At 44.5% G+C, this 15237-nt stretch overlaps 1 protein-coding gene across 1 annotated transcript in view; it reads left to right on the forward strand.

Moving 5' to 3' along the window:
- GALM (galactose mutarotase) overlaps positions 1-15237 on the forward strand; it is a 57444-nt gene that overhangs the window by 16634 nt on the left and 25573 nt on the right. Inside the window, exon 4 of the mRNA XM_066266938.1 lies at positions 4137-4218. Within this exon, the coding sequence (XP_066123035.1) occupies positions 4137-4218 (82 nt within the window). The remainder of the gene's footprint in view (positions 1-4136; positions 4219-15237) is intronic.

Raw genomic sequence — 15237 nt, forward strand, 5'->3', positions numbered from 1 at the left:
CTGCCCAACAATAGCAATTGTTTTTTTCCTACTTGGGGCCAAGCTTTCACTTATCACTTCTAAGTTTAAGTGTTGGAGGCCTGGCGGGGAGGAAGAACAGTGTTTTTCAAAGAATGGAAAAGTTATGTGGGTTGGTTGGTTGGGTTGGGTGTTTTTTCTTTTTTTCTTTCTCTCTCTCTCTCTCTTTTTTTTTTCCGGATGTTCCTGCTTTTGCCTAACACAAAACTAGGAGAACATTTTTCTTATTGAAACTTTATCTAAAGAGCTATGCAAGCAGGCCGGTAGCTGTGGTTCTGGTATGACTAAGCAGGTACGTCATCAGGAACCAAGTCCTTCCATCTTTCCATTCTGCTTCCTCAGTGTTTTGGCTTTTGTCTTCAGGCTTGTCCCTTTATGCTCACAAGATGGTTACCACAGTGTGGGTCAAATAAGCTTGCAAATGGGATGTATATGTTTGCTCACTTATAGTTTACATTGGGTGTGGGGGACAGGCTATAAGCAGGCAGGGTCCTTATAACCTAAGGCTTAGTTTTAAGACTAAGCCTTTCCCATCCTTTTAATACTAAGATCTTCTCAACACTAAGCTTTTCCCCACACCCTTGACTGTTGCATGATGTGGAGTGGTGCACTCTTATGAGGAATCCCATTTATGCCTCAGATAAGTGGCTTTGTATCAAAAACTTCCTTATTTGTATATTGGCTTAAAGGTTTTGATTTCTACACTATAAAATGGGGCAGACCAGGAGCTCTCTCGCTCAGTTCATGAAATTAGCATTGCAGCAGAGAGGCAGCCAAGATGGCAGAGTGCTGAAGAAGCCAGTTTGTGCAGAGAGAAGGAGATGGGGAACAAAGGGGAATAAGGCTGGTGAGGTAGAGACCTTTGATTCCAAGAATACTCAGATAAGTCAGTGGCTTGGGAGCCCTGAGTGGAAAGGAAAGTGTTTTCCCACTGTGTATATTTCTCACCTGCCAGTTCTTGGCTCCGTTGTTTCATTACCGTCTGTATGAATCAAATGCGAACCTGCATGGGCCAGGCGGCTGTGATGGTGGCCGTGGCTACTGGCTTTACACACATCTCCAGAAATTACATCCTCATATAGTCACATGTAGAGACAAAAAAGGACCTATTCCTTTTTTTCATATCTCTACTGTTCCATTTTTAAGAACAAGCTAAAACGCCTGACCAGGTGGTGGTGCAGTGGATAGAGCATCGGACTGGGATGCGGAGGACCCAGGTTCGAGACCCCCGAGGTTGCCAGCTTGAGAGTAGGCTCATCTGGCTTGAGCAAAAAAGCTTACCAGCTTGGACCCAAGGTCACTGGCTCAAGCAAGGGGTTACTCAGTCTGCTGAAGGCCTGCGGTCAAGGCACATATGAGAAAGCAATGAACAACTAAGATGTCGCAACGAAAAACTGATGATTGATGCTTCTCATCTCTCTCTCCGTTCCTGTCTGTCTGTCCTTATCTATCCCTCTATCTGATTCTCTCTCTGTCCCTGAAAAAACACACAAAAAAACAAGCAAAACTTTTCCCAGAAGCTGCCACCAGATTTTTCCCTCACATTTTGCACAAACCAGATGAGCCCACGCTCAAGCTGGCGACCTCGGGGTCTTGAACCTGGGTCTTCAGCATCCTAGTCCGATGCTCTATCCACTGCGCCACCACCTGGTCAGGTGTCCCTCACATTTTGTTGCCTTGTCTAACCCCTCACAAGCAAGGTAATTAGACCACTGTGATAGGCTTAGACCAATCAAGATTTGCCCTCTGGGGCCAGGGTGGGGGTCCTTTCCTGATAAGTCAACAGGTCAAGGTTCTTCCAAGGGACAGGGAGGGCACTGGTAAAGGAGTTGCTAGGGCTTGGGTAGTTATCAGTAGTGTCATATCCTGCTGAGTTAAGGCAGTGGTAGTTGTAATGCAAAAAAAGTCTTTAAAGCCTTGTGCAGGCCACAATGAGTGCTATAAATGGCTAATGTTACAGTCTAGTAACAGCCAAGTCAAGTTCATCAAAACAAACGCTGAGCTCAGAGATGGACCTCAAGTTCTGTTTGTGAATCAGCATTCCTTGCCAAGTTTTCATCAGCCTGGAAAGGAAATGAATCCAATAGTAATATTCCACCGGAGTAGGTCATTGCATTATTCCAGGTCAGAAGAGTCATAAAATGAAGGGTGCTTTCCTTCAGTGAGGGAATGTTAGTGCTGCTTAGTGACCCAATAACCATTAAGGGAGTGGGTGCCTAACAAGCGTTTTCTTCCTTCTCCTCCCAGGCTTCTTCCTAACATCGCAAGCTCATCAGTTTATTTGGGGTGTGGTTTTCATATTGAATCATTTTCTTCCTGCTTTAGTGCTAAAAAACAAACAGAAAAAGGAAATTCCTAAGCAGCTTTAATCATTAATGGTAAAAACAGAACAACCCAAAAGTCTGTCAACAGGAGAATGGATAAACACGTTGTGATATACTCATACAATGGAATGGTGCTCAAACTTGAACTGAACTTTGAACAGAGAGAGGCAAGAAAACAGTCTCAAGTTCTCTTCCCTCATCAGGGCAAAGACGCCCCTCAGTCCCCAAGGCCTCTTTGGGGCTGACAGTACCCCCGAGCGTAAGAGGGTAGCAGTAGGGAGAGCCACATGGGAGATGAGCCCTCTTGTCCAGGGCTGCCCTAGGCAGACCCCTCCCATTTTGGACCTACCTTCCCAGCTCAGAACAGGGACCAAACAAGTGGCTAATATAGTGTAAGCAAGGAAGAGACCTCTGCCTCCACTTTGCCTGCCACCCATTCTTACCTCTGCCCAGCATGTAACCTCTGGGAGAATAAGAGATGTTCTTCAGAAATATACCTTCTCAGTAGTGTAATTAAAACAGTTTCTATCACATTTAGAAATAGATTCTCAAGGTCTCTAAAATCTTGGCCTTCCTTCTTAGGACAACCCCATTTGACTATGTGGACCTGAGTCTTTCCGACCATACATTCTTGTTTTCCATTAACTTGCAGTGCTGTCTCTCTCTGCTGACTCCTCAGGGACCCAGCTGAACCTTCAATGTACCTTAGCTCCTGGTTTCTCAGTCTTGGTACTACTGACATTTTGAGCCAGATAATTCTTTGGGTAGGCTGTCCTGTACATTGTAGAGTGTTTAGTAGAATCCCTAGTCTCTTCCTACTAGATGCTATCAGCATTACCACCCCCAGTCATGACAATCAAACATGTCTCTGGACAATGTCCAATTTTTTCCTGGTGGGGCAAAATCAGACCCAGTTGAGAACCACTGGTTTCGCTTATTTTTGAGTACTCACTAAGCAGAAGCTCTCACCTGATTTCCTTTTCATATCTTCTGCCGCGGAGCTTTAAAATGAACTCCCATTAATAATAAAAAGAACCCCTTAAATTAGAAACATATATGTGTATCTTCTACTTTACCAGCAATACAACATGTCTTTACTAGACTGTTCTTCACAAGAACCCTGGAAAAGGTGGGGTCATTATTAGCCCAGTTTACACCAAAGGAAATGAGATTCTAGGCGGTCACGTGACTTCCCTGGGGCCTCTGACCATTAACCATACTTTGGCTCCCCCAGAAAAGCAGGGTGCATCTTGATGGAAGAGATGACAAACTCTCAAAAGCAGGGACCCCAGTTCTGACTCCCCAGCTTCTGTCATGTGACAGGGAGTGTCTGGGTGGGAATTGGGCCAGAGAAATGGTGACAGGCCCCACCTCTAGCAAGCCTGGAAGTGAGGCCCTGGTCGTCCAGCAGCCGTCTAGCACCTGTGTGTTAACAGGTCACCAATCCTTGCTCTTCTGTCTGCCTGGCAGGTGAGGAGGGTGGAGGAAACCCCAGGGCTGATAAAGCTGAAATGCAAAAGGCTCTCAAACCACTGGTGTCTCTCCAACTTTCATCTTTACAATTTCATTTAGAAAAGAAAATGCATGCTGGGGTCACGCTGAAAAGTTTCTTCTCGGTGTGTCAGCTGCTATTTTGAGGCCCTATCTCCTTAAATGAACATATCAGTTGTCAGCCTAGGTCGAATGAGATGTCTAAAGTCAATGCTTGAAAACATTTTTGCAGGAGAAGTTCTAAAGCAAATTTATGAAGTAAGACTATGCTTTAAATCTCCTTCTCTACCTTTTCCATCCCAGGGTTCCCCAAATATATATGACCACGAAGTCACCATAGAAGCTGATGCCTTTTTGCCTGTGGATGAAACCCTGATTCCTACAGGTTGGTGGTGCATTTTAACTTTTTATGGGAATGTAGAGCTGGGGTTGGACTTGAGAAACTTAGAAACTTTATTTACCTAAATTTATTTTCCTTGTTGGCCTACCAAGATGCCTATAATTACCAAAGCTAGTCATTTATTTTGGTTAAGGTTGGGTAACCACCTATTTAGACACCCAAACCAGGGCCTTTCGGAGGGGAAAGGTGATGCTATTATTAATGAAGCCAGGGCAACAAGCATAAACTAGGACAACCCCAAACACACTGGGTCCTCTGATCACCCCAGCTGAGCCTTAGGTTCCAGGAGTTCTTTACTAAAAGGTAAATCTGTTAGCACCTTAGCAGAGATCGCTTTAACATAATATCACCTCACAAATGCAAGACATTGATAGAACACCATGTGGTTTCTGATAGAAGAAGGAAGGGTAGGATGGGTTGTACCCGGAGCAGGACGAATGCAGACAGGTCACCTCTGGGACACAGTTGGAGGGATGGGGTGAACAGGAAGTGCAGACCATCGAAAGAGAAGGTGAGGTGCTGCCAACATCTAACTTCCTGGGTGTGTGTGCACACGCACACGTGTGTATGTAGCTCCTAGGTTAACTAGATTGAGATGATCTTGGTTATTATATTTTGGAATCAAAAGTACCTTGGTTCAGATAGGCAAATCCAGAGACCTAGAAAGTAGAGGAGTGAGTTGCCAGGGACGAGGGGCAGAGGGAAATGGGGAGTGACGGTGGGCATGAAATCTCTTGTTGGGATGATGAAAATATTCTGGAATAGATAGCGGTAAGGGTTATATAACCTTGTAAATATACTAAACACCATTGAATTGTGCACTTTGAATTGTATATGTGCATTATATCTCAATTTGAAAAAAGAAAGAACAAATGTTCTTTTTTTTTTTTTTTTTCCTGTTACTTGCTGGGTGAATGCCACCTCCGGGAGTGAGTGGTGTGTGGTTTTGTACTAGATTGTGCGTGCACCCCTTCGGCCTCCAGGGGACAGATGGATGACCAGATCACTGGCAGGGAAGCTGTTGTTTGTGACAGCTTATGGAAAGTAACTTAAAGTAATTACCTCAAAGTAGCAGACAAATATTCTTACTGGGAACAGGTGAGTGTAGAAGGCATGGTCTCAGAAACCTAAAGTAAACAAAAGTAAAGAGCAAACTGAGGCAAGAGCAGACGTCCAAAAAAACACAGACATTTCCACATCTGCTCCTCCTCCCTGGGAGGAAGGGCTCCTCACGTGTGGCCCCTTGGCTGATCCAGGTCCTCTGCCCATGTGTCTGACAGCGACTTCTCGGAGGCATTACCTCATGATCCCTTAGTCAGATGCTAATGTTCTGTGCTCCAGTCTCTCAGGCATCCCTTCAGGGCTGCAGCCCTCAGTAAGCCTGTCTGCTGGCAGCTAGGAGCAGAATGCCAGCAAGAAGACCCTTGCCTTCTGTGCCCACCTCCCGTAAAGGGGCTGTTACTCCAGCTGTCGCATCTGCTCCAATGAAGAGCTTAGAATGACAGCATATAAGCAATGAGAAGTCAAGGGCACATCTTAACCAAGTAAACAAGGTTTATATCACCAGTAATAAGACATTTGGGCATTACATTCCCCCTCACGTGATGCAATAAAAAAGCATATCATTTGTGTGGTATTCTGTCAAAAATTCATGACCTCAATCCATTCGGGAGAAAATAGCCCATGAACCCAACTGAGAGACAGTCTACAAAATAATTGACCAGCACTCTACAATATTATCAAGATTATGAAAGTCAAAGAAAAACTGAAGAACAGTCGCAGGGGAGACCAAGGAAATAAGACAACAAATACAACATGAGATCCTCAATTGGGTTATGAGGCAGAGAAAGTAAAACTCTAGTGAAGCCTATAGCTGAGTAAATAGTATTGTTCCCATGTTAAATTTTTTAGTTGTGATCATTGTACAGTTGTCATGTAAGATATTAACATTAGAAAAGAAGAAAAGGGTAGGGGAAGATACACAAAGATATACTATTTTGCACCTTTCTGTAAGTCTAAAATGATTTCAAAATTAAAAAAAAAAAAAGTAGAAAGCCTGGCCCTCGCTGGTTGGCTCAGTGATAGAGTGTCAGCCTGGTATGTGGATATCCCAGGTTCGATTCCTGGTCAGGGCACACAGGAGAGGCGCCCATCTGCTTCTCCAACCCTCCCCCTTCTTGCTTCTCTCTCTCTCTCTCTTCTCTTCCTGCAACCATAGCTCAGTTGGAGGAAGTTGGCCCTGGGTGCTGAGAATGGCTCCACGGCCTCCACCTCAGGCGCTAAGAAAAGCTCGGTTGCTAAGCAATGGAGCAACACCTCAAATGAGCAGAGCATTGCCCTTTAGTGAGCTTGCTGGGTGAATACTGGTTGGGGCACATGCGGGAGTCTGTCTCTCTGCCTCCCCTCCTCTCACTGAATAATAATACTAATAATTATATTATATATAGAAAGCCCAGGGCACCAAGTAAGATGTTACTTTAAGTTTACTGGCACCTGCCTTACTTTAGGTAAGGGCTTTTGTTTTATTTTGGCCTCTTTCAAACAATGGGATTGTATTTATGGCTGCTAGATCAAAATGTTTAGGAGGAAAAGGTAAGAAGGTAAACTGGCATACTAAACAGCAACTTCAGTTAACAGCAGGGATTAGAAACTCACAGAAATATAGTGACTGTGAAACTAATTAGAGTAAGAATGAGAAATCAAGATAAATGGATTCAAATATTTGGCATCACAGTGTTGAATGTTTTGCTGGCTCCCGAGCTGGGTTTAAAGGTTTTTATATTTGTCTTGATGACGTGTCATCTTTTGATATTGACATGGCTCAGTAGATGAGCATGAGTAAGCTGGCCCATCTTGTCCTGGGTACAGAATTAATGCATTTGAACCATGTGTTGTGAACAGCAAAGAGAAAATAGCAGTGGTGACTGTTTTGTTACTGATAAGGAAGAAAATGAACTAAATAGCTTATATTTGGAGGTGATGAACTAAGTACCTATTTATTTGTGTATATTTATAAAATCTTAAGCTATCCTGTTGCATTTTGATCAGATGAAAAATCACAAAAAATTCATGCTATGTAAAGAATATTTGTTATGATTGTAAGAGGTAATTGTGGCAATGCACAGTGGAACTTAACCTACAATCTCACTGGTTGTATAAGATTATGTTCATCTCAGTTCTGCACTGTAAGTGGTTTAAGGATCAAATTCAATACTCCACTAGCATTGAACACCCATGAAGTCGAGTATGATATAAGAGCTCTGGACTTGGGGAGACAAGAGCCCTGGTTCCGGTCTTGGCTTTGCTGTTAGCTAGCTAGGGAAACTTTCACTGTATGTTTAATGCTTTACCACATAACTTCTCTACACTCTCATTTTCTTTTCTGCAAATAGGAGGAATATTGAACTCAATCCAATTTTATGGACTAGTAAATTTTTAAAAAAATATTTTTAAGGCTTTATTCATTTTAGAGAGAGAAAGGAAGACAGAGAAAGAGTGAAGGGGAGAGGGTCAGGAAGAATCAACTCCCATATGTGCCTTGACCAGGCAAGCCCAGGGTTTTGAACCTGCGACCTCAGCATTCCAGATTGACGCTTTATCCATTGCGCCACCACCAGGAAGGCTGGACTAGTACATTTTCTTTAAAACACACTTTGGGAGATTTATCTGGCATAGCCCAACATTTTATTTTGCCAAGTTAGAAAGCTATCATATATGTATGACTATTAAAACTAATTGGAATGTATGTATGTATATTTCAATAAAATTTTTAAATACTGATTGGAATAATAATGAGGAACAGAGATAGACTACATTTTTTTAATTCCAAAATGCCATTTATAATTGTTATCTTTTCATAAAAATTGAATTCATCTTTTTTTCTTTTTTTTTTTTAACAAATATAATAGATTATCCCCAAAAACCTCAGTTTTCTATGAACCAGTGAAAATTTTATCATAGACTCAAGACTCAAGACGGAGAACAAATAATTTGTAAGGTCACTTGTAGCTCTTCTAGCCTGTGATTCTTTGAGGCCCTGCGCAGAGCATTTACTCCTATTTACACCACCTTCAAGTCCATTGGAACTCCATCAATAAGTAGCCGAGGCTGGCAGTAAACTTTCACCTCTTTGCCTATGAATAGCTTTTATTCCATAAATCAGTTACTTTGCTCCCCATCCCCATCCTCTGCTTTCAACCCCAAATCCTTGTTTGTGCGTTTGTTTTTTAAATGTCTTCCTAAGATCATGAACATTCACATTATTTTTACTTGGAGCTCCTAGAAACCAAGAACTCCTTCACAGCACCCACAGTATCACAAGAGCAGGTAACAAGGAAACACGTCTGCAGAAGCGGCTCATGCAGGAGCGTTGTGGTGGACCCGGAGGAAGCTCAGGGCCACATTTAACCCCGAGGACTTTTGTCAAATCAGTCCTTGAATTCTGTGTTCGCTTGTCCCAAATGCTTAATCTGACAAATGGCGATTTTTCAGCTTCCTTTGGTCAGCCTTCTGTGGACTTCCAGCCAAGTCACCTAGGCCAGCTTCTAAGCTTGTGTTACAAGATTGTTTAATGTGTAGTCCCAGGCCCCTGCCTTTTGTGACTATGAAATTGTATTCATACTAGTTTTTCAACTCCTTCTTTCTGCTTGCCCTTCATAAAAGCTGTAACCTGAGTAATTCTTGAGGAAAATGCTGATGCAGATCTAAACTTTGGGGGTGTTTTTCACCTTGATTACAGACATTTGGTAAATAATTTTTCAGGTGCTGGGAAAACCCGTTGTCAGGTGAGAGCGACTCTCTGCCCCCTTTTTTATAGTAGTTGTCAGTCTGTGGCACTGGGTAAAAAGAGACCTTCCCCAGCGTGTGCCAGGGGAGGTGTGAAGTCCTGGCCCCTCTGTTGTTTGTCATCGGCTTATTGATTGGATGTCATCACAGAGAAAAGAAAGGGATTATGTCCTCAGTATTACAGTTGCAGGAGCTGAAGCAAGTGCACAGGACGGAATCCCCTCGTCTTCACCTTGTAGTTCCATCTGGACCTTAACCCCAGGCGGGGCCCACAGACCCCTGGAGGCTTTGGGCACCTGCTTTGCTTTTGCCCTTTTCCTGTTTGCAGTTTTGGGGGGGCATATAAAATATGGAGGTCAACAGCCTGTCTTCCATGGCTGCTTCTTTTGTCCCCTTTCTCTGCCCTGCTAATTATTAAAAGGCTGCCCTTTTCCCAAACCCAGTGGGAATGCCTTGGTCAGTGTAGGGGTATCAGAAGGCTTCAGAGGGGCCCACTGAAGTAACTTAAAGTTGCCCCATTTTTCCCATCAGAAATTTATGCCATTTTCTCAGCCCTGCTGGCTTCCTAACACAGGCAAACAATATCCCCTGGGTTTTGTTAGGCTGAAACACTCCAGCATCTTTGCTTTTCTTCTGGGGGGGAAAAAACAGTTTGTGTAAAAGAGGAGATAGAAACCACGAGTTAGCTTCTGAGGATACCGCTCTGGATGAGATGCCGGCACTTTGAAGTCAGTAGCGGTGTTTTGAGCACAAGGTTCTCACTCCCAGGTGACTCTTGGCTGTGCCACAGCCGCACCACCTGGAGGCCTCTGGAGGCCTCGAGCTCATTTTACCTGCGAACCTGGGTCAAAGGTGGCAGCTGAGCTGTCGGGCTGGCTTTGCATGTCAGCAGTGAGTTTCACTTCGCTTCTTCCAAGTGATCCCCACCCCCTTACTTAAAAAAATAATTGCAGACCATAAAGCATTTGCTACTGCTAAGGATGGGCACACATTGTTACTGGGGCATCTTTAGGTTCTCTTGCGAGTGTGTGTGTGTGTGTGGGGGGGTTGTCAGTGCTGTCCCCAGAGTTTCCCAGCAGAGGAACTCCTGGAAGCCATTTACCTGGAGGGTCAAGTATATAAGGGATGTCCGCAGACAGAGCACTCCAGGCCAGATCTCTGTGCTGACATGTCAGGATTTTAGCTATGGGACCCAGAGTCTCGTGTCCTGCCTGTGGCAATGATGGAGGGGACAGGGGGACTGGACTGGTCCTTGGTGCCTTGCTTGGGTATGAAGCCAGCTACATGTGAGCAGGTGAGAAAATGCAATCCTCTGTTTCTCCAGGGATGAATTTGCTCCAAGGGTTGTAAATATTACGTTTCACCCTTCCGCCTTCCACAGCTGTGAGACGTGGAGGCGATCTGGGCAACCTGCCCAGCAGGACGTGATGATGCAGGCCGCATGTTGTGTAACTAAGCAGGTGTCTCTGAGGCATTCACAGCACATAGCGTTTTTCTTCTCTTAATTTTACTGCTCTTCCCTTGCAGATAGGGAATTAAGAAAGAAAAATAAGAGTGCTTTGACTAGGTCTTTTGCCTCTTAAAGTAACATCAGAAAAACCCCATCTTATTTATTCTTTTTCTTGAGAAAAGATACCTTTTATTCTTATAAAAATTAACCTCAACCCACTCTTTCCCACAGCCCATCTGTGTTCACTAGTTACGCTTACTGCTCTCCATTTCTGAAAGCTCATTCTAAAATTACATCAAAGCAACCCCATTTTGACAAAATTAGAATTCTGATAGGAAAGGTTTACTTCAGGCTGTGAAGAGAGACCCAGCAAGATCTGTGCGTTTTATTTCAACCTCTCTGGGTTCAGCCCACCATTCAGTCTGTTTTATAATTACTTCTCTAGGGTAGGTGTAAGTCTCTGCCCTGGAGAAATAACAAATTCCAAAATTGTCTACTGGTTCAAAGAGGGTGCAAATGAGGACTCTTTGGGTCTACATGTTTTCGTCTTTCTGGAGCTTCTTGCAGAACATTTCTTTAGACTTCATGTAATTCTAAAGTAGCTGGGTGTATGGGTTTCAAATCTCCCATCAGTATACTTCCTCTGTCCCTTTTTTTTTTTTTCCTGAAGTTGGAAACGGGATGCTCCTGACCGGGATCCACCCGGCACGCCCACCAGGGGGCGATGCTCTGCCCATCTGGGGTGTTGTTCTGTTGCCATTCTAGCGCCTGAGGCAGAGGCCACAGAGCCATCCTCAGTGCCCAGGCCATCTTTGCTCCAATGGAGCCTTGGCTGTGGGAGGGGAAGAGAGAGACAGAGAGGAAGGAGAGGGGGAGGGGTGGAGAAGTAGATGGGCACCTCCCCTGTGTGCCCTGTCGGAAATCTAACCCAGGACTCCTGCACGCCAGGCCAATGCTCTACCACTGAGCCAACCGGCCAGGTCCTTCCTCTGTCCTTTTCATTCTCCCTCGTCCCTCACCTGATATTGTTAGTCATCCGGGTCCCACTGATATTTAACTCCTGAGTATTTCTCAAATCTGCTTCCTCAATATGTATTATGGCTTATGTGGCTTCATCTTCATCACTGTCCTGGTTTAGGCTCTTTTGGTTTTGATCAGTGCCTGGCTTATATTATGAGCTTCATAAATTAGGATCATTGAAGGAACAAAATGAATCTGGACGACAGCTCTCTAATGGGGCGAGGGGTTTCTTCAGAGCAATCCTCTAACAGTTGTTCAAGTCATCTATCTAAAATACAGATTTCACTTTGATACTCTTCACTTTAAAAAATCCCTTAGATGGCTCCCAGATCAGATGCCAGCTGCCTCCCAGACACCCCCACACACACCGTACCTCAGTCACACCCCACCCTGCCCCACCCTGGTTCAGTACTCCCCCTGTCCTACCTACAGGGACCACCCAGTACCCTCTTCTTTGATGCATCAACCCCTACTCTTTCTTCAAGACTCATACTTTCTCCTGAGAAATCTTTCCCCCACCTCCTGGACACAGTGGATTCTTTGTTGCTCTGGGGGTTTTGTCTGTTCAGAGTTCATCTTGTGCCAAAGCTCCCTGTGTTTCCCTCCACAGGTCTGCCTCAGATGCTCTATCAGGATTTAGTTACAAAGTCAGAGTAGGGAGCCAGCAGGGAGCCACGGGCTTGGTCTCTTTGGCTTGAAGCTAGAAAACCGATCTTCGGTAAACACAAAAATGAAACCACATAATGGCCAGTCTGCACAGTCTAGTCTTCCCTTTCCCCTCACAGTCCATCTCTCTCCACTGTTTTGCCTTCTTTACATTTGTTTTCATACATTAAAGCAATACTGTGGGATAACTGGGACTCAGAAAACCTGGATGCCTGCGGTCTCAGTTCTGCTACCCACCAACCACGCCCTTGGTCAGCCAGGAAAATTCTTTGGGCCTCATAACCTCCTTTGTAAAATCTCATTAGGTGATGGTTACATGACGTCCTCTGAGGTTCTGTCCATTTCTAACAATGATCCAAAGACCACACAAAACCTCAAACCCAGATCTTATCAACCAGGGGCCATACCTGGATGTCTGAAATTCTGTGTAAAACCCGTGTGAGTTGTTCATATCCTCTGAGTCCACAGAGGGGTTTTCCAGTCTTTTTCCCTCCCTTAAGGTATTGACAGTTTATGGTTTGTTCTCTTTTTCTACATAAAGGTCACATTGTTTTTGGGAAAAACAATAATTTCCCCCTTTTTTAGGAAACTATTAGGAAATAGTTTTCCTTTTTGTAACATTCAGGGTGGTTTTTAAACTTCTGTGGTTGTTAGTGATTATCATTAGGTTTTCTCAAGGGAGCTGGAAGGCTAGCTAGAGGGGCAAGACGGGCCACCAGGAAGAAAAGGAACTTCCCCAAGATTCTACTCAGGGGAGCAATAGCAGCCGGGGCTCTGGGTTGGAGGGCCAGCTTTTCTGTTTCTATTTGATCAGACGAGCGAAATTACTTTCCATTATTCACCAGCCGCTGGCACGGTCCTGCATCCAGGCCTGGCCATCAGTCTGTAGAGGGGAGGAGTAGGCAGGCGTGCTGGGACCTCACTGGAAGTGGAGAGCCAGAGGGCATGGTGTTCTGGTTTCATCTTCGCTCTGCACTTCTGCAGACAAGCCCTTCCGGCTCCAGGTCCACTCCCCAAGTTCCGTCTTTTTCCATTCTCCATCACCAACTGATACCAAATACTCTCCACGTGCCAGGTACTATGCCAGCCTTGGGGAAAAAGTGTTGAGTAAAATAGATATGGAGAACATATAGCCATATAGGTCTTGTCCTCAAAGAAATACAGCTGGAGTTAAGAAAATGCTTGAATAACACTAAAAAGGGGAAACTCATGACATTGGATAGAAGAATGAACTAAAATGGGGAAATTCATAATATTGGATCTGATGGCATATTAATTACCCTAGTGCTGTTTCTCCTCTGACAGTTCCCTCCTAAATAGTGGTCAAGGAAGTTCAATACAGAACTTTCTTGTAACAGTAATATTCTCCAAGGGGATGTATTACTGAATCTCTCTATAAAATGATCCCAAGAAGAGTTTTCTGAGGCCCCAGAATAACTCCCAAAGCTCCTTGTGTTCCTTGCTAGAAAACACATCACTTGCTGGGAGATTGGCAGACATGCGCCTGCACGGTGGAAATTTGGCAGGTGGAAAGCTCAGAAATTAGCACTTGGCCGGGCATTGTGTAATTCCCATGAAAATTTCAGACTAATGTCAAGTAAATTTGTCAGGAGAGTTATTTGCTAGAGCTCTGACTTCCACCCTTGGAGAGGAGATGGTTTAATACCCTCCCTGCCCCACGCTAGGTCTCAACAGAGGTTGGCTCTAGCTTATACCTGGTACACAGCCATCCTTAGAGGTCACCCCATTGTGAAGGGCCTGAGAAGTAATTGTGGGCTTGCACCATGGGCCGGAAGGCTGACTCATGCAAGTTCCCAGAGCACTTTTGCATACAGTTCAGCTAACATTTATGTTGCCCCTACTGATTTCTATATGCTGCCTCAGGCACTGGTCACAGAAAGATGATTGAACACTATCTCTGCATTTGAGAAGCTTCTAATATGCCCGACCATGTTAGAAGACCATCTAATGTCAGGACAGGGATAGAAATAATGCCTAGGGGACTAAGGAAGCACAGAAGCAAAGGTGGAGGAGAGCACCCTGAGCTATGAGAAGCTATTTAGTATATGTAAAGATCCAGCAACAAGGAGAGAGAACTAAAGCACAGTAGGGGTGGGTTGTCAAGCCAAAAAGCTAGAGAGGCAGCTGGGTTGGGTGGGGGCTAAGGTGAGACAAGAGACATGAAGCACCGAGGGTGTAAAATTTAAGGCAGCACTCACTCTCAGGGTTGTGCACCTGCTGGGACAGCACCTGCATGTGAGTATGTCCTTAAATTTTGCACCCTATCCCTGGCCAGATAGCTTGGTTGGTTAAAGCATCCTGATATGCAGAGGTTGTGGGTTCAATCTCCAGTCAGGGCACATACAGGACCAGATTGATGTTTCTGTCTCTCTCTCTCTCTCTCTCTCTCTCTCTCTCTCTCTCTCTACTTCTCTCTCTAAAATCAATAAACAAAAAAAATTTTAATGACATTAAAAAAAATTGCACCCCATCTCCTTGTTTGCCTCAGCCTGGTCCTGCTGTTTGATGCAGTCATGATGGGCCTTTCATGCTATCCCAAGGAGCTGCAACTGATTTCTAGAACATGAAGTGTTTTGAAGATTGCCCTAGCAAGATTGTCATTTTAGAAATACCACCCAGCTACTGTTGGGGGTGGGGCTTGACTGGAGACCAGTGAAGAGGCTATCTTAGTAGACTAGCAAGAGGTAAGGACCTAAACTAGAGGGCAGATGGAAGAAATGTAGTTTTATAACAGAATTTCAGAGGTTAAATCAGGAAGCCTGAGTTGAATGTAGTAGATGAGGAGAAAGGAAGGCTGTATGATGACTTCCAGGGCAGCGCCTGGGCAGTATAAATGGAGCTATTTAGCGAATAAATAGAGGAGGAGGTGCTGGCATGGAGGCAGATTGGGGGACAGAGAGGGACAGCTGGAGCTATGGATTTGGCTGGAAAATATTTGAGATTTTCCAGATGATGTCCAGCAAGTGGTTGGACACATGCGCACAATGTTAGGAGAGAAATGAGAGCAGGAGATATAAAGCAGTGTGTTCTTATAGATTAAGCCGTGTGGATTCTCCGGGGAG

The sequence above is a fragment of the Saccopteryx bilineata genome, chromosome 3 (genome assembly GCF_036850765.1).
Source record: "Saccopteryx bilineata isolate mSacBil1 chromosome 3, mSacBil1_pri_phased_curated, whole genome shotgun sequence".
NCBI lineage: Eukaryota > Metazoa > Chordata > Mammalia > Chiroptera > Emballonuridae > Saccopteryx > Saccopteryx bilineata.